Genomic DNA, 26308 nt, shown 5'->3' with positions numbered 1-26308 from the left:
GTAAATTTAATAATCTGATTGCTATGGACTGTATATTTTTTGTAGAGCCACCAACGTAACTTTGTCGGCAGACTCGCTAGCCTGTTGATCCTTAGCTGCGGTCGTGCTTGGGTTACATCCCCGTTTGGTTTGATTACCTGATTGGGTTTTTTGGGGGACTTTATATTATATTATAAGGAAAAATATCATCTAACGTCGATCGAAGTTATTGGATTACTGATTGGGGCTAGAGGGACCATCACAAAAATATTCGCGCATTTTTGCAAGCAGTTTGGTCTAGGACAAACTCTTGTGACTGAAATATCTCTGTCTGCAGTGAAGGGATCTATAAAAATCCTAAGAAACCATCTCTACACGTAAATAGATTGATCTCTATCCTATGGCGATCTGCTCACTTAAGTTGAGTCTTGCAACTAGTGCTAAATAGAAGACTGTGATCACCTAATAGCAAATAGATATACCGTACTAGGAAATTTTGTGTTTTTTTTTTCTGGAATTAATGATCTTTTGTTTAGTCGTCTTCAATTATTTATAAATGTGTTATTTCTTTTTCTTTTCCTTCTCCATTTTTTTTATAATTGTGTACCTACCATTTACTCAAAAAAACAACAATTTTTTTGGTAAGCTTTGTCTTCTAGGCAGCCTTCACTTGGAGGAAGCTGAATAAAATGAAATTCAACCTATTATAAAACACAACTAATAATGAATAAACCTAACATTTAGCAACTAATATCACTTGTTAAATATATTTAACAATTAAAATAAAATTAATTATGCCTAAACTAAACAGTTTTTATTTATTTCCCGCAAGTTTTGTTTTTGTCACTTGTGGGGTTTTAAAAATAAATTATTGTAGTGATAAAGGCCTTTTTATAGTACAACAGTTTAAGGTAAATATTATGATTTAAACATCATCATCATCATCATCCACAGGGATTAGGCCTTTCGACCTGTTTCGTCCTCTCAAAGAAATTGATCTCTCCATCTCTTCGTAGGTCTTCCTCTGTCTCTCTTGCCTTTGGATTTGTACTCTAGAATGATTTAAACATAATAACTCATTAAATGTAATAGTTTTCCAAATTTTATGTGGTTAATGACTAATCATGAAAGAGTTGGGAAGCATGGCTGAATAGACTTTTTGCATGTCAGAATATTAACAAACTTACTTTTTCAATCTTCGCTTCCACTAGCATTACTATTTTTGTTGGTCGTAGGCCATGTGTACAGTTCTGTGTAAAAACCTTTCAATTCATCCGATATGAATTGCAAAATCTTCTTAAGATCTCCATTTTTTTAACATTAAGAAGATAGCAGATGATAGACGACATTAAGATATGTGGATTATATGAGGAGAGAAAGGGGAAGGCAGAAAATAGGAAATATTGTAGAATGCTCGGTTTGAGTGAAAGATCTTCCCTTGGACAGAAAACTGTGAATGAATGAATGAATGAATGAATGAATGAATATCATATGGAATAATATTTTGAGGGTCATCATCAAAATCTTCTCATATAGCTTACTTGAATTACAAAAACGAATAATTAACGTTACAAAGAACGTACCCATTCGTACAGAAAGGAAAGGACTTTTGAAATGGCTTAACATTTTACTGATACATTATGCTTACATTTCAGAAGCAGTAGTGCTCTTTCCTCATAAGTATATAAATTTCTGATTAAGCGTAAAGTTATTTCAATTAAATAAATAACAACTTCAGTGCATTAATATTTAAATTATGATATTATTTTACTTGATTGACTAGTTTCGATGTTATATCCATCAATCTCTGAATTCTTGTGAGTTCCCGCGCTATTTTCTAACCAGAATTAAGAGGATAGTGGATATAACATCGAACATGGTAACATAATACCATAATTTAAATATTAATTTACTTATTTAATTTAAATAACTTAATAGTTAATCAGTGATTAGGCCTATATATAAGTGTTGAAACAATGTAATCAAGGATGAAGAATATAAATTTCTTTAAAATAATCTCACAATATCACGAACACAACACTAGAACATTCAGTAATGTACATTTGAATTATCATACTTCCTTCAAGTACGATATCCATACACGCACTTGCAGTAATTTATCGTAAGTATATTACAATAAACTTCTACCAGATGATAAAGCATATACCAAATAGTATTTAAGATATTATACCAGTAGTTGAAAATATATTACTGATAAACATGCCAATGTGCACAAAAGATTATTTTAAATAAGTTATAAAGTTTTAAAAATTAGCCATTTATTTGTTGAGTGAACTGCTCTTCTGCTCTCTTATTTCATGTACCTGGCAACCCTACTGGAAGAAAAGCAGTATCAAGCCTCAGAAGAAAAATGTCATTGCTTGCATGTCTGTGATCTCAAAATAATTACGGGGTTAGGTACAGCTTACAGCAGTAAAATGTTTGGAAATATTTAACATTTTTTCCCTCCATTACTGTATCTTGTACGATAATTACAATTGGTATGTGTAAAACACTGTCCTTCTGCTATATGAAAAAAATATTTTTACTATTTAAAAAATCACTTAAATATATATATATATATATATATATATATTTTTTTTTTTTTTTTTTTTTTTTCAAAAATCATAATGGTGGTAGTTCATTGCATTGATGAAGCGTTTCCCTCATAACTCATAAACTTGTTAACTTTTTCATGTTCTCTCTCTTTTATTTTATTGCTGAAACTCATGTTTACAATATCATGCACGTTCACTACATTCCTTAATAAATAATATATATATTTTTTTTAATTTTGTGTAATAGAAAATACTGAAATTTGATCATTTTTTAAATGAATTTAATTTTTATCAGACAATATATCAAAGGTAGAGAAGTGATCTTGCATCATATTGTATATATGATATGCATAAATACACACAAAAAATTTCATCACAGAATGTTGGAAGGTTTTTGGGTTATGTGGGAAAACCTTCATCATTGCACAGTCAACTGAATTTTGAAAAAAAAAAAAATGTAAATAATTTTTTTTAAATCGTAAAAATGTTTTTGTCATATAGCACAAGGACAGTGTTTTACACATACTAATTTCCATTACTGTACAAGATACTGTAATGGATGGAAAAATGTTGAATATTTCCAAAATTTTACTTCTGTAAGCTGTACCTAACCCCTTAATACATCACTTAAAGGAACTGTCTAAGTGTATTATTTACAAGTACTATCTAGTGTATTATGCATTATTAACTTGGTAACTAGTACAATTCCGGTACGTTATTTTTGCTGAGTGACTAGTGTATTATATAGCAAATAAGTGTGTGATATGTTACCTTACATTAAGGTATAATTTATAATATTCTGTTACCATCATATTGTCCATTGTATCATTGTTATCGGTATATTAATGTACAACGACGGTGCTATGAATAATAAAAGTGTATTACAACGGCTAATAAAAATTCAAATCTAGTTTACAATTATTCACGTAGGCCTATCACAAATTATCCTATACCTTCTTACTGTAATTACTATAAAACATTTATCAGTGTAATTTCGTATTTATGAAGACCCTAACCAGTCTTTCTAATGTAAAGTCCAATCTCTTGATGATTTGAATAGACTCTGTACTCTTTGGATAGATGAAAAGGAAAAAAATGGGTCACTTGACTTTGTTAAACATAAAAAATGTATTTTGTAAAAACATCAGGCCTACTTTCGGCGATTCAACATCAGTAGGCGACCACCTTAGGTCTACTTTTGTTCTAAATATGGAATAAAAAGTGTTTGGAAGAAAGTGTGTGAAGTGATGGGTCTAGTAACCAAAGATGTTAAAAAAAAGTTATGTTCTATTTAACGACGCTCGCAACTGCTGAGGTTATATCAGCGTCGCCGGTGTGCCGGAATTTTTGTCCCGCAGGAGTTCATTCACGTGCCAGTAAATCTACTGACATGTGATCGACCTGGCCCGGTATCGAACCCGCAACCTCGGGTATAGAAGGCCAGCGCTATACTAACTATGCCAACCAGGCCGATTGGTAACCAAACATACATTACAAAAACAGATATATGCCTGAATGAAAAATGTATCCATTATTCAGAAGAGTTTGGACTTCCGAGTTATATCTACTTCGTCAGATATGGGTATTAATAATAGAGCAATACGGAATGATTTAGATGTAGAAATTAAAAGAAAATAATTAAAATGAAATACATATAATTTTAAGTTAATGGTAAAGACATTTATACCGAATGAATCGTAAGCAATGTCAGTTAATTTCAATGGGTTATTCTTTGAGATATTTCAAACAAAAAATTTCAATACAATTTTGATCGTTTTTGCTCCCTTTCGAGATAAAAAATTCTTTTATATTAAATATGTGTTTTGGAAAAGCCAATGATTGATTTCCCAACACGTTCAGTCAATTTAAGAGATCAGTGTATTATGATAATAAATTGAGGGGTTTGCCGGAAAAAGGGCGTGTACGTCAATATGTCGAATTGAGATACATGCAATTTAAGATTTTAAAACGCACCTGAATAAAATGTTATACACGCACGCAGCTATGTCCTGCAGGTATGTACAGTACAATCAAAACAAAATTTCGCTACTATAATTATTCATTATATTTTAAACCGTTTTCCCGAAGAAGGGCGTATAGGTCTATCCGCCTTTTTTCCGGCAAAGCCCTCAATTATTGAAACAATTTTAGTTTTGTCCTAAAGAGATGAAGAAATTTGATACAAACAAATGTGTAACTTTTCGTTCTGAAAAAAAAAATGTTTCAAAGTTACGTTTGTTCATATCAAATTTCTGCACATTTAAAGTCATTGGTTCAAAAGGCTAACGCGCAGCTTTCAATTTTTATGGGAAAGATTACGAATGCAAATAACAATACTGTCAGGTTCATAGTCATAAAGGCTTGGGTACAAGGCAATACAGGCCATAACATTTCCATGTGTTGATCGGAATTCTAATTTATTACAGTAGCTTTAAAATGCGACATTAAAACTACATGTCGTACTACAGTTGCTACTGTGTAACAAGACATTTTCTTTACGATAAATATTAAATAATTATTAATATACGTCCAATAATCTTGAAATATAGATGTATTTAAACTATTATTTCGATATTCAATTTATTTTCTTAACATAGCTGTTGTCGTTTGTAGAACGTAGGATTCGTAACAGAGCTTTAATAAGATAACACAATAGCAATACTACAGACATGATGCTCAGAAAAAGCATCGTCACGACATCTAGTAGGAGATACTCGTACCAGGAAAGGTCCAATGCCGCTGAACGCATGTGCGTAGCGCCGCCATTTCGAATGACGTATTCTGTCCAGAAGATGGCGTTGTCTAGAGGTGTCAGAGGCCGATCACGGAAGATTCTTTGGAGACGAGCAGCATTTTCGCTGTAACTAATTAACAAAAAAGGGAAGTTTATAGCATGTGTAGATAAAAACTTACTTTTGAGGCCCAACTATATTTTTCTCGATTTTTTGCCTTTATTTGGACAAATTAGACTATAGATTTTCAGATGCGACTTTCCGTGACAGCGTGGTCAGCACGATGCAGGGCCACCGCAGACACGTCACAGGACAAGTACAGAAAAAGGGACATTATCTAATGCCATTAGATTGAGGTATATCTCCTTCATACTGAGGATCGAACTATAGATCACTTGGTTGGAAAGTGCGTGTTGACATCCATTGATATCCACTGATCCATAGTAGCGAGCCTGTGATATCATACAGAATAGTGAAATGGATAGGCCTATTACAGAAATAAAGCTTCTAAACTGACAGACTAGCAATTCCAAGACCAATTTGTGGATGACATGGCAACAAGTATGACAAATTGACTTAATATAAACAAAATTCATAAAAGAATTTACGAGAAATCGCTCTACAACAGACGGCATGTCAAAACTAACTCCTTCTCTTTCAAGAATAACGTACCATAAACATTTGTTTCCGCGATAATATTGAAATAGATTTGAATCCCCCAGAATAAAATCCCATCACCAAAATGTAATATATTTCAGGAGAGACTTTTTCCTATCTTGTGTTCATAACATGAACGATAGCAGCAAGATGCCCTGCTGCTGGATTTATTGTGTACTGAGGAGCTCATTATGTTATTTATAGACAGGATTGTGCACTAGTAATGCAGGAGTATAGAAAACTAATATTGTGTTCTGCAGTACACTCCCGTTTCCATGATACGAGTGACGTTAGAGAAAACCTTTCATGTAAAAAAGTTAAAATAAAATTATTCTCCTTGTAGGTTGAGTATAGATTTTTACGCCAAAAGTATAAACAATTCTGTAGGTAAAAATAAATCGTCTTGCTTTTTCAATTAGAAATTTAAATCATCGCTGTGTGGTTTTCATTTCAGTAATTACCTATTAATCTTGTTCTAAACTATTAGGACACTAGAAAAGTAATGACAACATAGTCACACTAAATTTATTTAGGTTACTTTTGACATTACATACTATAAATATAGTCCCCTGCCATGTCAACAATGCGTTGCCAAATTCATGGAAGACGGCGGATTCCACGTGCAGCAGCATTTCTGGATATCTCTCTCACTGATCAATCTAAAGCTCTACAGACGTCAACTCCTGATTGAAAGCGAATGTCTCGCTCCCACCCCAACTTGCAAGCGTTCAGTATGGTATAATTTCTCTCCTACAGGCTTCTTGTAGTGACCTAAACCACTGAGTTGCATGTTTTTCTCTTGCAACTTGGATTTTTTATGAAGTACCTTCGTTCGTACCTTTAGGACAGTATTGTTTGCTACAAATCAGAAACAGCCACTGTATTTACAAAATATGGCTGCTTCGAGACTTTCAATATTGTAAATTTATGAAATAATCGCTGCTCTATTACGTAGTAGGTACAAGATGTCAATGGTCACCGCTAGGAACACTGATTTATAGCATTGTTGCCATTACTAACTTATCGAATATCCTAGTATTTTCATTATTCCCCGATAAATTGACTTGTAGATAAGATTTTATACAACGAGAAAGAGAAAATTAATTATTTTAAAAGAGAATCAAATAAATTTGATATAATAAAGCTAAGACTAATTTATTGGAAAGGAAAGTGACAAGAGTGTGTGTTTCAATTTTGTAAAATTGGAAGGAATACGTGCCACATAGTGCGACGATACCGAGAAGTTTGAGGGAAAGAATAGAGTAGGGCCTACTATTTTATTTCAAAGCATTTTGAAGCGACCTACTATACACAGATATTTTCAAGAAACTAAATCAATTCTCAATATTTTGGAATAAATGAATACCTTCACTTATCGGCAAAATAGGGTAAATTAGGGTCTGTTGGACAGTCGGGCATGTTGGACACTTTGTACTTTAACGTGTTACCTCGCCACTTGTGGGCACCACATTCTGCTAGAAATCAATGACGGAAGTAGCCACGAGTGGGGCTACTTCCGTCATTGATTTCTAGCAGAATGTGGTGCCCACAAGTGGCGAGGTAACACATTAAAGTACAAAGTGTCCAACATGTCCGACTGTCCAACAGATCCTAACTTACCCTATGCATTCCTGCCCCTCCCTACTTAGTACGTTTTTCTCTATCCCTCTCGCTACCAGGGAACAATTCTTTCCAGAGGATGCAGAGCTTACCTGGAGACTTCCAGCACTTCTTTGAGAGTATCCAGCAGGCTGGCATTGTTGATATCATGGTAATTGAGTCTCTTCGCCACACCTGCAGACACGAGGCATTGGGCGTTGTGTGCCTGGTCGCCGAATAAGGGGATGGCCACCATGGGCACACCACAGTCAACGGCCTCTATGGTACCCAACAGTCCTGTATGGGTCACGAACACGCGGACTGCAGGATGACCTGCACAAATTATTAAATATGTAAATGGAACGAGCATTATTGTAGACGTTCTATGCACAATATAAAAAGCTGGTGGGGTAGTGTTGGTGATTCTGTTGTTGTGATAGTGTTGGTGATTCTGTTGTTGTGATAGTGTTGGTGATTCTGTTGTTGTGATAGTGTTGGTGATTCTGTTGTTGTGATAGTGTTGGTGATTCTGTTGTTGTGTTGTGTTGTGTTAATATTGGAGGAGTAATGGTGGTGATTCTGTTGTTATGATAGTGTTGGTGGAGTAGTTACAGTGATTCTGTTGTTGTGGTAGTGTTGATGGGATAGTGATATTGATTCTGTTGTTGTGGTACATTTGATGGCATAGTGATGGTGATTCTGTTGTGGTAGTGTTGGTGGGGTAGTGGTGATGTTTCTGTTGTTGTGGTAGTGTTGGTGGGGTAGTGATGGTGATTCTGTTGTGGTAGTATTGGTGGGGTAGTGGTGATGTTTCTGTTGTTGTGGTAGTGTTGGTGGGGTAGTGATGGTGATTTTGTTGTGGTAGTGTTGGTGGGGTAGTGATGGTGATTTTGTTGTGGTAGTGTTGGTGGGGTAGTGATGATGTTTCTGTTGTTGTGGTAGTGTTGGTGGGGTAGTGATGGTGATTTTGTTGTGGTAGTGTTGGTGGGGTAGTGATGGTGATTTTGTTGTGGTAGTGTTGGTGGGGTAGTGGTGATGTTTCTGTTGTTGTGGTAGTGGTGGCGTTTCTGTAGTTGTGGTAGTGTTGGTGGGTAGTGGTAGTAATTCTGTTATTGTGGTAGTGTTGGTGCGGTAGTGAGAGTAATTCTGTTGTTGTGGAAGTGTTGATAGGTTAGTGATGGTGAGTATGTTGTTTTGGTAGTGTTGGTGGGGTAGTGACAGTGATTCTGTTATTGTGGTAGTGTTGTAGTGTAGTGATGGTAATTCTATTGTTGTGGTACTGTTAGTGGTGTAGTGATGGATATTCTGTTGTTGTGGTATTGTTGGTGGAATAGTGATGGTGATTGTGTAGTTGTGGTAGAAATTCTGGTTGTGACAGTGTCGGTGGTACTGTTAATAGTGATGTGAGTGATTATAGAATTGGTAGGATAATGATAGTGATTGTGTGATTGTAGTAGTAGTTATGGTTTTATAGTGTCGGTGGTACTGTTAATAGTGATGTGAGTGATTATAGAATTGGTAGGATAATGATAGTGATTGTGTGGTTGTAGTAGTAGTTATGGTTTTATAGTGTCGGTGGTACTGTTAGTATTGATGTGAATGGTTATAAGTTGGTGGGGTAGTGACGGTGATTGTGTGGGTGTGGTAGAAGTTATGGTTGTGGTAATGTTGGTGGTACTGTTAGTAGTGATGTGACTGGTTGTAGTATTGGTGGATTAGTGATGGTGATTTGTTGTGTTGGAAGTTATGGTTTTGGTAGTGTTGGTGGTACTGTTAGTAGTGATGTGAGTAGTTATAGTATTGGTTGTATAGTTTTGGTGATAGTGTGTTTGTTGTGGTGATTTTGGTGTTAGTTTCATGGTGATATTTGTAGCAATGATAGTGTGTTCATTGTGGTGGTGGTTTTGTTATTGTTGGTGTTCATGGTGATATTGGTTATAATGATAGTGTCTTTATTGTAGTGTTGGTTTCGGTGTCGTTAGTGTTCATGGTGATGTTGGTTTTAATGATAGTGTCTTTATTGTGGCGGTGGTGGTTTTGGTGTCGTTAGTGTTCATGGTGATGTTGGTAGTAACGATAGTGTGTTTATTGTGGTGGTGGTTTTGGTGTTATTAGTTTTCACGTTGAGATTGATGGTAATGATAGTTGTGTTGTTTGTGGTAATGACGATTTCGGTGGACACAGTAGTAATGCCATTACTCAGAAGTAATTCAGCCTTACGTCTAAATTAAATCAAATATTGAAAGAAGCCACGTTTGTTAGTGGGTCCGTGAGTCTATGATACTGACACAAAACGGCATACTGTGGCAGCCACTTGGCGATCTTGACGTTGTTGGGTCGGTCCGACATTTCTCCACCTTCCCACTTCCACAGTACTCGCTGGGGCAGCTGAGAAAATGCTTGCAGGAGGGCCTTTCTCTTCTCCGCAGATATGGAGTCCATTCGCACCTGAGAGCCTAGCGTGAAGTAGACAACCCCATGATCCGCCTCGTCCAAGAACTGCTGCAGATCCTGCAGAATAACAAACAGCAAGGATACAATTAATATATTTCGCACACTTCCTATTTGCAGAAATTAAAAATTCTAAAACCTGTTATCTATCTGATCCCAAAGCTTGTAGATCTAATTTAGATACACCATATATATAATTTAGGAAGAGAGTAAAGGTTTTCATGTTATGAATCAGTTTGAGGCAGAATTAATTAGTAGACTTATATACCAAGCTAGAACAGAAGAATCTCTCTCCGAAAAGTAGTTACACACCTTTCAAAGAAACGATCGTCGGAACGCGAAAAGTGTCATGATACGAATAAATTATGGTAGGTATTTGCAACATCTACGAAGGACACAATACTAAAATTGTATGAAGTTTCAACTGTTCCAATTTTAACATATGGCAGTGGGTCCTTCTTAACAGATCAAGAAAATGGGAAGGGAATTTGTCGACATACGATTTCTGAAACGAATTTACGGACCTCAATTTGAAAGACTGCGTCCGTCGAAATAAGAGCCAACTGAACATTTACAGTCTACGAAGTAAAGTAGATCTCAATAAGAAGTAATATTCTCGGTACATACAAATAATAGCTTTATCTAGATTGACAAAACAAATTCTTCAATGCACACAACAGGATTACTTTGAGAAGAAAGTCTCTGATATAGAACAGACTTTTAGTTTATTCTTGCTGATGAAGAAGAGGAGAATATAAGTAACATCTTCTCTATGTTCTAAGTAAACAACATTACTTCATTTTTTGGAGACAGATATTCTATGCCATTAATTGCAATGTTTCTCATGTGAAAATGAGTGTAAGAATGTGACGAGCATTTTCTCATTGTACTTTTCATGTGTTTCGAAACAATTGCTTCATGTTTCAATTGTTACTACCGTTTATAGTTCATATTCAGGTACGTGAATGAACCCATTTAATATGCTCTGGGTCACGTACAAAATACAATGTAAAGAAATTAATCAGTTTAAATAAATATAGGGCTATAATAACTACGGTTCGGATAAAGTAGTTGTATCAGGATAGATATCCTTGGTCCGTGCGTTTTGTTTACAAACATTAACTAGTTTTCGCGTGTCCCACAGCCGACTGTAGTGACGATGTATATTCTGTTGGGCGTACTGGAATTGGTTCCCAAACCTGTGAATTGGTTCCAGGTTGATTTCATCTGTGTATTGCAATTGGTTCCCGCACTAGACTAAACCAGAAAACATTTCTCTTCTTATTTTATACAGACTTCGGACTGTCAACTACTGTCTACGATAGTAGGTAGGTTAAAAATGTTTTGTGCTTGGCAGACACGCTGCGTCGAATAACTTCATAATTTTATTTAAAGTTGCAATATCACAAGTCTCGTGGTTATGTTCGACGTTCCATTTCATTATAATATTTGAACCAGAAAGTTTTACGGAACACTTACTTCCTCTTTTAACACAAGTATATCTTTCCATACCGTGAGATAATGTTTTCTGAAAACCGAACTTGTGATCATTGACCACTGAGAGTTTGTTCTGTTCCTCTTTTCACTGAACATAGTAGTGAAATCCATGCTGTCCTGTACTTCCATTGCCACTACTCTGCTAATCACTGAAACGATCGATATTTTTATTTTAACATATATGGGGCCACGAGTCTGATCGATTATCTGTGGTGTTATAGGCAGTAACAACTACCTCATTCCCGTTGTTGATATTTGAACACTGTCACTACTCTGCTATATGATCGATAAAGATCCTCTTTCCACAAAGTCTTGGAACCTATTCGAGTTGTTGATATTTGAACATGGGGAACCTACTCACGTTGTTGATATTTTGTTTGGGAGCCAACTGAAGGACAGCGGCTAAAACGTAATTGAATGGACAGTATAGCCGATGGGAACAGAATCGCTGTCCTTCAGTTGGCTCCCAAACAAAATATCAACAACGTGAGTAGGTTCCCCATGTTCAAATATCAACAACTCGAATAGGTTCCAAGACTGTGTGGAAAGAGGATCTTTATCGATCATGTAGCAGAGTAGTGACAGTGTTCAAATATCAACAACGGGAATGAGGTAGTTGTTATTGCCTATAACACCACATATAATCGATCAGACTCGTGGCTTCATATATGTTAAAATAAAAATACCGATCGTTTCAGTGATTAGCAGAGTAGTGGCAATGGAAGTACAGGACAGCATGGATTTCACTACTATGTTCAGTGAAAAGAGGAACAGAACAAAGTCTCAGTGATCAATGATCACAAGTTCGGTTTTCAGAAAACATTATCTCACGGTATGGAAAGATATACTTGTGTTAAAAGAGGACGTAAGTGTTTCGTGAAACTTTCTGATTCAAATATTATAATGAAATGGAACGTCGAACATAACCACGAGACTTGTGATATTGCAACTTTAAATAAAATTATGAAGTTATTCGACGCAGCGTGTCTGCTAAGCACAAAACATTTTTAACCTACCTACTATCGTAGACAGTAGTTGACAGTCCGAAGCCTGTATAAAATAAGAAGAGAAATGTTTTCTGGCTTAGTCTAGTGCGGGAACCAATTGCAATACACAGATGAAATCAACCTGCAACCAATTCACAGGTTTGGGAAACAATTCCAGTACGCCCATTTTAGCTAGTGGTGGGGAGAGCTGTTCCAAGCAGGTAGAGTTTTACCTAGTGGAAGAAATAGTATTTACTTAGTCTGAAGCAACCCAAAGCCCTATCTATATACCTATAAGGCTACTTTATCCGAACCTTAATAATAAGTAATAACTACGAGTAGTTCTCTCTCCTTCAAGCTATCTGGGCATCCGGATTTGGAAGTTAAAACGATTCTGATGAGAAGCTTTTGGCCGGGCAAGATTTGGCGAGGGACTTTTATGAAGTACTGACCTGGGGCAACTTCTGTGCTTCGCTCAGATGAATTCCTGCCACTTCCACGATTGCAGGAACGAAAGGCCTAGGCTTGCTGATGGAGAAGTGGGTATTCAGGAGCAGAAGACTCGCATTCATGGCCAGGTCTTCCAAGGGGGGCAGAGATTCTCCGAAGAACCTTCTCGCCATTACTTGGGAGGGTCTGGTGATATAGAAATCATACACCCACTTGAGAACTTCTTCATGCAACGTATTCAGCAGACGCTCAGGAAAACTCATCCTGTCGCAGGAGTCAGAGAACTGAGTGGGCATGTAGGATGGGTTGTCAGGGTTGCCAAATCTGCTGTTCGTCCATGGCAATATCACAGAAGTGCCTATAGCTATATACGGCACTTTAAATTTGTGGACGAACCCAAGTATACAGTCGGTGTTGAAAAACTCTGTTATAATGAGATCAAATTTCTGGTTAGATTTGAAGAGATTCTGAACTGCTGGAAAGACCAGAGCATTTTCACAGGCGTCAATCCCCAGTTTGATGATTCCTGCCATGTTTGCGCTCACTGTACTTGATGCGACATCTTCTACTGGCAGGCTGTTGACAGTTGTTGGCGTGGAACCCACTAGGCTAATGTCAGTGTAGTTTGCTACAGGGTTTTTAAGAGGGAAGTGACTTAGTACATACACTTCGTGACCTCTCGACGCCAGACCTTTCAAAAGAGCGCCGGCTACAATGAAGTGACTCTTAGATCCATACGGGAAGAGACCCAAGATGCGGGCGCTTGTAGCGATATGAAGCGATACGAAGAATAGAGTTGAACTCAATACGAGTCGAGGCATTCCTGAAACACAGATAATATGTACTGCATTTTGAATAATCTCATCTAATTAATTGATTAATTAAAAGTTAAATTAGTTCAATAAACGTAGGAACGAATAGTAGGCTATATTGATTCACTGAATTTTATAACTAGGCTAATAATAATAATAATAATAATAATAATAATAATAATAATATTAATAATAATAATAATAATAATAATACTTACGGTATACCAAATATGGAACGAACAGTGGCGATTTACACAGACAGCAAAGTCACAATAGATTTACTGAAGAACGACAAACATAGATACATAATAGAGCAAATTAGGCAAAACCTTAAAATCCTCTTTAGTCAGCATTGGAAGATTCACTTTAAATGAATAAAAGCACATGTTGGCATCCATGGAAATGAAATAGCTGATAAATTAGCTAAGCAAGCAACAGAAGAAGATCACATACCAGTAATCTACAATAAGATACCTAAGAGTACAATAATAGACGTCGAGAGAAAGAAAAGCACTGAAAAATGGCAACGGATGTGATCAAACACAACAAAAGGAGCACTAACGAAGAGATTTTTTCCTTCAGTGACAGATAGGATGGAAATCAACATACCAGCTACACCAAACCTTACACCAATACTAACTGGTCACGGGAAACTCAGATCTTATTACTACAGATTCAGAATTTCGGAAAGCCCAGGATGTCCTTGCGGAGAAGCTGACCAAACAGTCGATCATCTTCTGTGGGCTTGCCAAATCTTGAACCAACAGCGCAGTGTCTTCAAGGAAGCAACAAGGAGTGGAAGAAATTGGCCAATAAATTATAGGGACATCATAAAAGAGCATTTGAGGTCATTTGTGCACTATATTAACGCTATAAACTTTGAACAATTGTAAATATATGTCTCAGTTTTGTAACATGCGTATACACACTCAATAAGCAAAATATTATAATCACTATAGTTATATTTACTAAAAGTGTATATATGTAAATAGTGTAAATAGAATTAGTTTCATTAACTGAAAGCTGCTGACAGTGAAAATACAATTACCAAAAGTGTATATATGTAAATAGCGTAAATAGAACTAGTACCATTAACTCAAAGATAGTGATAGTGAACATTCAACAGTGAATAACATAAAATAATATAATAACAAAATGAATATCAACAAAATCATGAAACAGTGAAGCAAAAGACAATGGGACACCAATGAACACATAAGTCATAAACAAGTTTCAATAAACCGTGTAATATGACTATACGTTATGGGGCATGGTGATAATTAAACGAAATTAAAAAAAAATCACTTACGGTACTTTCAAAGATTGTTACCTCAGAAAATGTTTAAATTATGGTTTATTTAACGACGCTCGCAACTGCAGAGGTAATATCAGCGTCGCCGATGTACCGGAATTTTGTCCCGCAGGAGCTCTTTTACAGGCCAGTAAATCTACTGACATGAGCCTATCGCATTTAAACACACTTAAATGCCATCGACCTGGACCGGGATCGAACCTGCAACTTCGAGCATAGAAGGCCAGCGCTATACCCAGCACGATACCGAGCCCGACGATACCTTAGATCTATTTCATCATTTATGAGGTAATCCCCAAGCCGGGGAATCCCTGTTGGTGTGGTGAGCATGGTGTAAGACCACTACTTACAGAAAAAAACGACAAATGAGATCTGGGACGCACATCTAGCACGTAAATCTCTTTTCTCTACCGAGATTCGAGCCAGGGTCCACTGAATAAGCAACCAGCAACACCACAGCTTAACGAATTAATTAAAATAATTAATTGGGAGAATAAAAGAATTTAATTAACGAATTGAAGAAGTGAATTGCATGAATGAACTGAATTAATTAATTTAAATGCACGAATTAATTAATTACAAAATAATTTAATGAGTGAATTAGCAGAGTGAATCAAGTCAGTGAATTGAAGAAATTACTTACTTGAAAGCAATAAATGAATTAATGAATTGAGCAAACTACACGACAGATTGAATTGAAAGAATTATAATTGAGTGAATTACATTACAAAGTAAACTAAGTGAATTAGATGGCAGACTACATTACGTGAATTACTTGAAAGAAGAATTAAGTGAAATACATGACAGACTAAATTAAGGCTGAGGGTACATCTTTATGATTAAAGAAAATAACATTTTTCAATTTTTTTCTTTGTAGAATACACTTCTTTCGTTCTCATGATGAAATAATTTCTTAATTTATTATTTCTAATAATGTTCGAGATATGCCCATTGAAATGCACGCATGTTACTTCACCTGTCCCTTTAAATTTATTCTTTTCATTTGTTTTACCTGGATTCAAAAAATTACTAGACTGTTTTAATGCTTAGGCCTATGTGTTTTCCACACCTTAAAAAACAAATACTAAAATCTTTGCTGTAACATTTGTAATTTACTTTTTAAAAATAATGCTAATAATGAAAATTTTGAAATAAATATGCATTTAAATATTTAAGAAAAATATTTTTGAAAGATAAGTTAAGTAAAATATTTAAATATATTTTGTTCCTGTAGTTAATTCATATTTCAAAAGTAATGACTATTTTCTTCAATTTTTTTTTAAAATATCAGGGAAATGCATAATGAGTACAAAGTTTTCATCCTAATTTATAGAAACTGATTACTTTTAATTAGAAGAAATAATTTTCAAATGTTGCAAATGAAAAAATAAAGCAGAAGGAATGTATTGCAAGTATGTCAAATTTTATTTCACTATACGGAAAGCTACTGAGATATAACATGTTAAATTACAATTAATTTATACGATTGGAAAAGTATATCTCACCACGTAAGTGAATTACTTGAAAGAATTGAGTGAAATGTATTAAATAAATACGAGACTGAACTGGGTGAACTATTTTAAAGAAATATTGAGTGACTTAGGCCTATATTACAGGCTAAATTAAGTGAATTAATGTGAATAATTGAGTGAATTACATGGCAAATTGAACTGAGTAAACTATTGGAAAGAACTATTGAGTGAATTACTTTACAAGCTAAATTGAGTGAAGTGCTTGAAAGACACATTGAGCAAATTAGGCCTACATTATAGTATATACTAAATGGAATTAGTCACTTGGAAGAAAATATTGAGTGAATTATCAAGTTATATGAAAAACATCAATTACTTTTAAAAATGTACTGAATGAATAGACTGCGTCATCTTGAATGAATGAATGAATAAATTAAAGTATATAATAAATTAATTGAATGATTAATTTATTGATTAAATTCATTACGAATCAATGCAGAACAAAAAATGTTGAAAACAAGTTGAAATTCAATTTTTAATTGGTTATTTCACGACGCTTTTTCAACTGCTATGGCTGAAATTGAACTGAGAGATTGAATTCCAATAATGAATTGAACAGATTAATTGTGTTCAGTTAATTAATTGATTGAAATAATGAATGTAATGAATTAATTAAAGTCTTCTCTACGACGCACATTGCTACGATTACTCTCGTATCATAGGCTATTCAAGGCACGCGTAACTTAACGTTCAACACGCGCTAATTCAAGTTTATGCAAGCCATGTTCAGAAGCGAACTTATCTCACACACAAGTGAGTTATGCATTGTTTTATGTAACGTTAAAACGAATTACAAAGATTAGATAACAGCATGATTGACTACCTACACGATGTCTGCGTTTCGTCTGCCGTTCGCGATAGGCGCAAGTGTAGGCCTATTTCCTGTGTTTATAAATATTATTCTCTGATGATGTAACATCCATAGACGCTGATTTTTTAATTTAGGTACGGTGGTGAGGGTAAATAAACTCAAAGAAAACTGACTTTCACATGTCTATTTTTTAGTATAACATCTATATTCGACCTAGACTAATATAAAAAGTAAATGAATTTTTAGGACGGAAATTATACTGACGTTGCTATGAAAATGTTTACGCCATACCCGATAAACTCAATATTGTGAACGAGTCCATTCCTATTGGCCCATATCAGGGGAGTCCATAAATTTATATAAACTACTTGGAAGTTTATATCATCTATAGCTTTTTTTCCTCTTTGTGAGCCCAAGAAGGCTTGCCGACCTCTTAGGGGAGGTTACAATATTATACAGAGTGGAAGGTAACACTGCACCAAAATTAATCTGACAATAGATCATGAGGAAGAGTTTGAAAAATCAAAAGTTTTTTTTTTTCTAACATTCACAGTTTTAGAGGAAATCGTTATGTTTCTATGAAACATTTGGCTACTGAAGTAACTCTAGCAAGCGCGGCCACCCATTCCTTACCTTCCCCTCCCTCTCTGCTGTACACAGTCACACGCACGCGACACTGTACTACGTTCCGAGATTTATTTTAACGATTTTCGGAATTGTTCAATTTAAATTTATGGCTAAACGGTTTAATTCGCAAAAAAAAAAAAAAAAAAAAAATCAAGACACTAACTGTTCAGATTAGTTTTACCTATCTGCTTGTATAGGAATCAGCCACTTTTCTCGGGCCGTTACCGCAACAGAGCGCTGCAATATTGGGCAAAGACTTTCCTTTTCCTGCTTAACGGTGCTTCATCGTGCTAAATGTGTAATAAAAGTTTCATTACATTTAACATGTATAATCACCTCTTACATTTTGGTGCATCGGTCCCTTCCACCCTGTGCAAATTAATTTTATTTAGACGTGCTTTGACACAAAACAGACGCGCGCACAATACATGTGTAGTAGTAATAGGTAATAGTAATAATAGCTAGTTGTTTAGTCAACTGTCCGAAGACTTGTTGCAACCTCATAACTTACCCCATTATTTCCTTGCTTAATTGCATCATGAGTGATGTCTTTTTGGTAGTGCTGTTGACCGATCAAAATATTTAATCGATTAACTATTTTAATTTAATCGATTAATCGAGTCTTGATCCAGTTGAAAAAATGTTTTAATATACTGTAATACACAATTATTGTTAAATTTAACTTGTGTTCGGTGATAAACAAGTATTAAATGTTGCATATCTGTATATATTGTATCATTATATTACAAAACAACTATTTTAATTACTTACTAACATATTTATTATGAGGCTTATAATTTATTGTGTCAATTTCTCCGGGAATTGTTGAGACAAACATAAATAACAAAAAGTATGGAGACTCACCTAGCTAATACTGCTTCATCCATGATTTTAGACATGTTTTAGACATGCTCCGAATTAAGTGCCGTTCTACGTTTAGTAACAATGTTTCCTGCATCACTAAACACGAAAAAGGTTTTTTCTGTCAAGCACTTCTCCACGATCGTTCAATTTAAATCCAAACTTTACACCGAGTTTACCTCTCAAATTCTCATATCACATAATGTAGTTCACAATTTTCACAAACCACAGAAAACTGATTTTTTTTTCTTTATCAAACTAAATACACAACCTTCATATACAAACTCAGTACAGAAACTGCAACTGCAAAACTACAGCGGTCGAAACAGAACACTGGCCCCTTTTGTAATCGAATTACCAGATATTAGAAAGAGAAGAAGGTAGTTACCCTCTCACTTGCACACAGTGTAGACATGGCTATTTTATAAAGGATGAGGGGGACGAATTCCAGAAAAGTATGCATTTCATATGCTAGGAAGATCAGCTGACAACGAGGTTGAAATTTTCTTGGAAAACCATAAAACTTAATAAGGGTTTCGCATTGTGTTTCAACTTTCAATAGAGGTAGACGAGGTCACTGTCCTCATATCTCCATCTGTTTCTGAAGTGTTTGTGCAAAGATTTTCTGTACGCTACCTGGTTTACAGTTAGAAAATAACAGTACTATTGTGCTTTTAAGTAAGCAAATTTCGAGAAAGAAATATTGTCGGAATTTTTAATGTGAGTTTGTATTAACAAGATAATAATTAATATCAACTACAACCGATTAATTTCAATCGACTCGATTATTCGATTAAATATTTTTGATCGATTAATATTACAACAGAAATTTATCGATTAATCGATTAAATCCCACAACACTACTTATTGGTGTCACTTATGATGTTCAAACCTGACTTCGGACAAATGACTGAACAAAACATCCTTTATTACACAGAGGTCCAAATAGTTTCCGTTAATAATATTTTGATAATACCACGTGCCTTCTAGGAAACGGAATATGTCTGTATGTTTCAGTTAGGTCGTCCTTTTACTGTACTAGATCTATTCATATTTTACTTCAAAAGCTGTTGGGCGACAAGACTAACTCTCAATTTTAAATTAAACATGTAATCAATCACTAACCTTTTTTTTTCTCTGCGGAGAACACACTGACGGTAGAGAGGCTGTTAGTCCTCACTTTGAGTGTAGACCCTAATTAGCTGATAAGATTTCTGTCATCCAATTGGCTGGAATCCACAGCATGTGACAACTTAATCCCTATGTTACAAAGGCGTGCAAAAAGAGTGCAAGTAATTCCCAAGGAAACATTAAAATAGCTTCACAGTGACGTGTTGCTTGACGTTGCGTCATCTTGATTCTCTACTAATGAGTGAGAAACACTGCTTACGCAATATGAACAAGCCGCTAGGTTCGCCCCGATGTACCATAAAATTAAGATTAGTTAATTACTAAGCATTATGTAGGCCTATCTTAAGATGTTTGATTAATTGTGCATTACTAATTAAGTACGAAGATTACAGGCTTAAATATACCAAGCACAGAACAATGTTACTTGAGATTTGTTGATGATATGTTAGATAAGTGTACAGATTTTTAGTGTGTTTTCATGATGCTTTTTTGTTAGCCGGAAACCTGGATTTCTTTAAGGGGACACTATGGCGAAATAATGCTGAAAAATTAATAAAATCCACTTTTTTTGTTTTTATGATCATCCTCGTCTCCTTTGACCTCCAGGGTTTGTGAGAATAATACTTTTACAAGGTTCTGATGCATCCATTCTCATTACATATCCCACCCACCTCAATCTATTGGTTTTAATTATATTTATTATATTGGGCTCTTTAAACATGCTCTATAATTCCCCATTATATCTCCTTCTCCATAATCCATTCAAGTGTTGGGCTACAATTCTTTGGTACGAAACACCGCCTCTAGTGGCGGTATTGGCGTTAAGCAGGAACCAGTCCAGGGATGTAATTCATGTGCTATATTCCAGGTTGTATCTATTGCGTAAGCAGAGGTAGACAATACAATGTGATTGGTATTTCATAGACTACATGGGCGTTACTTGTCAAACATAGGGGATAGACTTGGGCCTAGTGAATTAGAATCACAGTTCTCAACTGTGATTGGCCAAGACTTAGACCAGCCTCTACAAGTTGACGCCCATGTAGGTCACGATACGTCAATCACGGTGTCTCCTTGAGATTATCGCCCCTAAAACAATGTATAGTAATCCTGTAGGTGGATTTTTAAAAGCGTCAGTGTCACCAATTTAACGACTTGTCGCTAAATCTGGTGATTTTTAACTATTTCTTGGCGACAATTTCTTAAAAATTTTTTATGGCTTAAATAGGCATTTACCGACATCTTCAGCACCTTCTACCGACAAATTTAAAACTTTCTCTATCGATAATAAGAAATGTAGCAACTTTTGAATAAATTGTTTGGAGACTTTCCGTACGCTTACACTTCAGTTGGTAACCCTGAAGAAGGTCCTACTGCTTGGCACGATAGGCCACTTCCCAGATCTAGTCTATTTCCTAGTTAAGTCCAATGTACGAATCAGTGAACAACATGGGGGAATTTCTAGCGAGAATCTTGGCCATGTAACTAGGCCTAGTTACATCCAAACGAAACCAAGTACAGTATTTTGAACGAATTTGACAGTGAAGCTGACTATAACCTACCAATGTGATTCTTCAAGCCTAAGCAAATATCAATTATTAGGCATCAGAAATCCGGGGCAGAAAATGACATCCAAAGGCACTGTGATGGTTTGCTAACAAGACGCCGTTCTTAGTAGTGTTCGTAACAGAATTTCCTTATACTGGGTGTTTATTTCAAAGTGTGTCATGACGTCACTGTTGTTGGGTCACCGATTTGAAGCGAGTTTCAACTTATATGTTAGAGAAGTTGCCTATTATTTAAGGCGTTCTTCAATCTGAACTTGAGAACGTGTACGGTATAACTTGAACGTCGTAGCAACAGATGGCGGTCTGTACAGTCTGTGTGCTACCATAACCTCGTTCGAACTGTGTTTTGCGCCGGCAAGTCGTACGCAGGGTATTTGTTATCATCGATTGCGTACGGTAACATCAGCGTTTGACTCTGTCGATCCCTTGATATGAGAAATGTCTCAATTTCGGTGGAAAATATGTTGAAAAATAGCTCAACAAGCTGTGTCCGTTCTAATAAATTTATCCAATGAAATTGTGTTTTTTCTTTCTGATAAGGGGCCCCTGGCGAATTTATATTTTTACGGCCCTCGTAATTGCGGTCGAGTGGCCAAAATTTGTATAAGCACTACTTTTGACATTATTAACATGGTGGAAGAAAAAAATTTAACTTTTTTATCTGCCCCCATCAGAACGTTTGCTTTCAGATCTGTCTGCATACAATTTATTTGAAGAGTCCACAAGCAAAATCACATGCTGTGCATTGCGAATTAATTTTATTTAATCATTGTAATCACGAATTATAATAAATAATTAAAAACTTCAGTAAACAGACTCAAACTAGATAGACTACATAGGGTTACTTCTCTTTCATCCAACTCTAATACCATGTTTATGCCTACTGTGTTTAAAAAACAAACAATAGCGCACCAGATTTGAATGTGTGCAGTATGTTAGGCCCACTGGTGATGTCCATAACTGAAAATAACTTCCGCTATTGTTGCGTTCATATCCTTTTGAGACTCTATGCCATGATATGGAAATTTCAAGTGCGTTGTATTAGCGTGGGATGCCGTTTCATTAAAGCAAAAATTGAGGTTACAAAACTGCAAATAAATAAACTGACAATGAACGAGGAGAAGAAATCAAATATAGGATATATGGCAACACCGCGGTTATTTAATGTTGCAGCTTTCACTTGGGACAGTCTGGAAAATTGTAAACATTGGGCTTAAATGTGACTACGTGAATACAAATTCAGAATTAGGCAAAAATCTTAAATATGTCTTTGGATTGGAGTATTTGCCTCCAAATATTATGGGTGAGGGGTATGTTGAATTTCACAGCATAATTCTTAATAATCCCCAAAAGAATGCTTTCGTCGAGTTTGTGTTCCAAAACAACATCAGTGATGAAGCCAACTTTCCACCAGTGTTAAGGGCTAGTCCTTCAAGCGATCCCCGAATGACAAATGGACCCGAATCTTTTCTTAAACACTTTAAGAAACAATTTCATGAACCACATCCCTCTGTTCATATGCTAACCGAAATGCTTAAGCAACTCAAGAGTGAAATATAATTACATCTCGATCAATTCTGTTACGAACAAAAAAAGTTAGAAAACACGCCATACAGAAACATGAATATAGGACGGAAAAGTTATTCAAGTGGTGCAACATCCTTACTACAATACATCAAACCGCTGGGACACCGTCACAAACCACAGCAACTGTAAAGAAAAGGAGAATCTTTCTGTTAAGACGAATCCTTCGGAGAATGCCGTAGACGCGATTATAAACATCTAAACTTTTGCTATAAAGAATACTTCTACGGAGGCAATGTTGCCACATTTGAAGATAAGCCTCAATGTCTATTTAAGTTAATGTAATGTATATTTTTGCGATTAAGTGGATATAACCATTTGCGTAAATAACGCCCACTTCTGCGTAAAAGTACACCGGAAATTTCAATTCGCAGACTATGGACCCCGTATCTTAAGTTGCTTTTCTAATGTCCTTCCATATACTCGGTGAAAATATTGCGGCGTTATTTATTAACACCCTGTATAATTATTTACACTCTTCGGTTGTAATTTCCGTCTTTAGTTCTACAGCATCCAGCATATAGGCATCATCACAAAAGACTATTTGAAGAACATACAGGTCGGGTTGTTGTTTCTTACACGTTCTAAACCCCTTTGTTATGTAAAGGTAAATGCTCATAAAAGCAATTACTACTTACTTACTGGCTTATAAGGAACCCGGAGGTTCATTGCCGCCGTCACATAAGCCCGCCATCGGTCCCTATCCTGTGCAAGATTAATCCAGTCTCTATCATCATATCCCACCTCCCTCAAATCCATTTTAATATATTTTCCCATCTACGTCTCGGCCTCCCCAAAGGTCTTTTTCCCTCCGGCCTCCCAACTAAACACTCTATATGCATTTCTGGATTCGCCCATACGTGCTACATGCCCTGCCCATCTCAAACGTCTGGATTTAATGTTCCCAATTATGTCAGGTGAAGAATACAATGCGTGCAGCTCTGCGTTGTGTAACTTTCTCCATTCTCCTGTAACCTCATTCCTCTTAGCCCAGAATATTTTCCTAAGAACCTTATTCTCAAACACCCTTAATCTCTGTTCCTCTCTCAAAGTAAGAGTCCAAGTTTCACAGCCATACAGAACAACCGGTAATATAACTATTTTATAAATTCTAACTTTCAGATTTTTTGTCAGCAGACTAGATGACAAAAGCTTCTCAACCGAATAATATCAGGCATTTCCCATATTTATTCTGAGTTTAATTTCCTCCCGAGTGTCATTTATATTTGTTACTGTTCCTCCAAGAATAATGTACGAAATGGAACTATAAAAATTGTAGATTTATCCTTCGAAGAGATGGAAAAATTCAAATATCTCATAAAAGCAATTAATATTTTAAAACTTCACTTTCAACGGTCTTATTTCGCAGTAGGCCTACTTTTATAAAAGGCTAATTTCCCGTAGTATTCGTACTTATCACTTTTAAACATCGATTTCCGTAAATACAAAGAATTATATTATAAATTATTGCAATATAGAAATAGTCACTCTATATGGATTAACAGACAAAACGAACAATCCCAAACAAAAAGAACAAACAGTCAGAGCACAAGACAAAAAACAAACAAGAGAATCAACCAACTAGACAACGAAATAGGATAAAATAAGTAAAAATCTTAACCAAAGAAAAAAAACACACACACACATAAGAAATATAGTACAAATTTTGTTTTGCACATATTGCACATATATTCTTCCATTTCATTTTCTTTTGTGGCAACTTACCTAGGTACAACAAGCACACGATTTTAATTTATGAAATACAATGACTCTCAAAATACTTTACAAAAATGAGGATAAGTCCATCAATCGATATTAACTACTACATTGGCACCAAGTACAAAACGAACAAATCGGTACAAAGCAGATTGTTTTCAGTCTTCACTTTCTCGTATATCAATAGGTCCAATGAAGCATGACCCACATTATTCCTCTGCTACATAACAGGTTTATCATTGCTTTTTCTTTTTTCCTTGTGTTTTGCTCGGTAACACAAGACGTATTAATCTCTTGGTTATGTAAAAAAGTACAAGTAATACTGTCGCGATTACAGAGATCAGCACTGCGAGGACATCTAGTAGCAGGTACTGGTACCAAGTCAGATCCAAGGCAGCTGACCTCATATGGGGAGCTCCACCGTGTCGGATGACGTACTCCGTCCAGAAGATGCCTGTATCCAGGGCGGACATTGGCCGGTCATTGTACGCTCTTGACACTCGAAGAGCGTTGTCACGGTAACTGAAACAGTCCACAACGAAATTAAATTTCTTTGACGTAGAACCACGAATTTATCCTCACTAAGTACGGAGGATTAATTGAGGGTTAACCGTCATACAAAAATGAAAACACCCTTATTCTTAGGGCCCGGATATATATGCACTGAAAATACCTAAAATATGCATGCAAATATGCACTAAAATGTTGAAAATATGCACTAAAACAAAACAATATGCACTAACCAAATCTTGCAACTGTATTGTGGTTGGTTTTTTCCAACACTTTGCATGAAAGTAAATGAGGTTTGCTGGGTTCTTTTGGACATAATTTACCCACTATAAAGTTCGCTATGTATCTACCACACGAATCTGTTGATTCATCAACCAAAATCCATGCGCAGTTCCCTCCTATGTCAGACCGTTGAAGAAATGATCGTAGATGTGAATTATTTAATTTATGCAGCGGAATATTCTGCATACAAAAGCTTTACAAAGGTCAGCAGAAAATGTACTAACTTCAGACCGTGATTTCACCTGAGTTAAAAGTACCTGTTGCGTGTTCTTACCCTTTTGTTTTGACCAGAGATGTGCAGTTGTTTTCGAATGCTGTTCTAGTTAAAACTTTTTCTCGCATTTCACAATTTTCTCACATACTTGACAATACACTACATCGCTGTCACTTGAATAGTCACTATTTCCTGAAATCCACTGTTTAATTAAAAAGGATTTACTGGACTTATCCTTAGGCATTTTTAGTTTAATCTGATAGAACACCGCAAAAACTATTAGTAGATGAAAAACAAGTCAACAGACGAACATCTGCGGTCCTGTCGACACAAACTTTGAGAGGATACTCCATTGAGAAAGGAATGTAAGAAATTACTTTTGTAAAAAAGATCTGCAACGTCCATCTACCTGCATGTATTGTGAGACTGGAAGTATGGT

General features: G+C 35.7%; 2 protein-coding genes across 2 annotated transcripts in view; both read right to left on the bottom strand.

The window, feature by feature from the left end:
* LOC138699636 (UDP-glucosyltransferase 2-like) lies at positions 1-25014 on the bottom strand. The gene is made up of 5 exons (XM_069825667.1): positions 24873-25014; positions 12912-13732; positions 9814-10036; positions 7639-7858; positions 1-5401 (listed from the first exon to the last, which is right to left on the bottom strand). Exons 2-5 carry the CDS (start codon positions 13728-13730, stop codon positions 5113-5115), a joined length of 1551 nt encoding a protein of 516 aa, XP_069681768.1. The 5' UTR covers positions 13731-13732; positions 24873-25014; the 3' UTR covers positions 1-5112.
* The window catches only part of LOC138699635 (UDP-glycosyltransferase UGT5-like), a 34222-nt gene continuing 32725 nt past the window's right edge, over positions 24812-26308 (bottom strand). The window contains exon 5 of the mRNA XM_069825666.1: positions 24812-25385. Within this exon, the coding sequence (XP_069681767.1) occupies positions 25100-25385 (286 nt within the window). The 3' untranslated portion in view covers positions 24812-25099. The remainder of the gene's footprint in view (positions 25386-26308) is intronic.

The sequence above is a fragment of the Periplaneta americana genome, chromosome 5 (assembly GCF_040183065.1).
Source record: "Periplaneta americana isolate PAMFEO1 chromosome 5, P.americana_PAMFEO1_priV1, whole genome shotgun sequence".
Classification (NCBI taxonomy): domain Eukaryota; kingdom Metazoa; phylum Arthropoda; class Insecta; order Blattodea; family Blattidae; genus Periplaneta; species Periplaneta americana.
The sequence above is the reverse complement of the archived record's forward strand: the minus strand, read 5'-3'. Positions and strand labels throughout refer to the sequence as shown.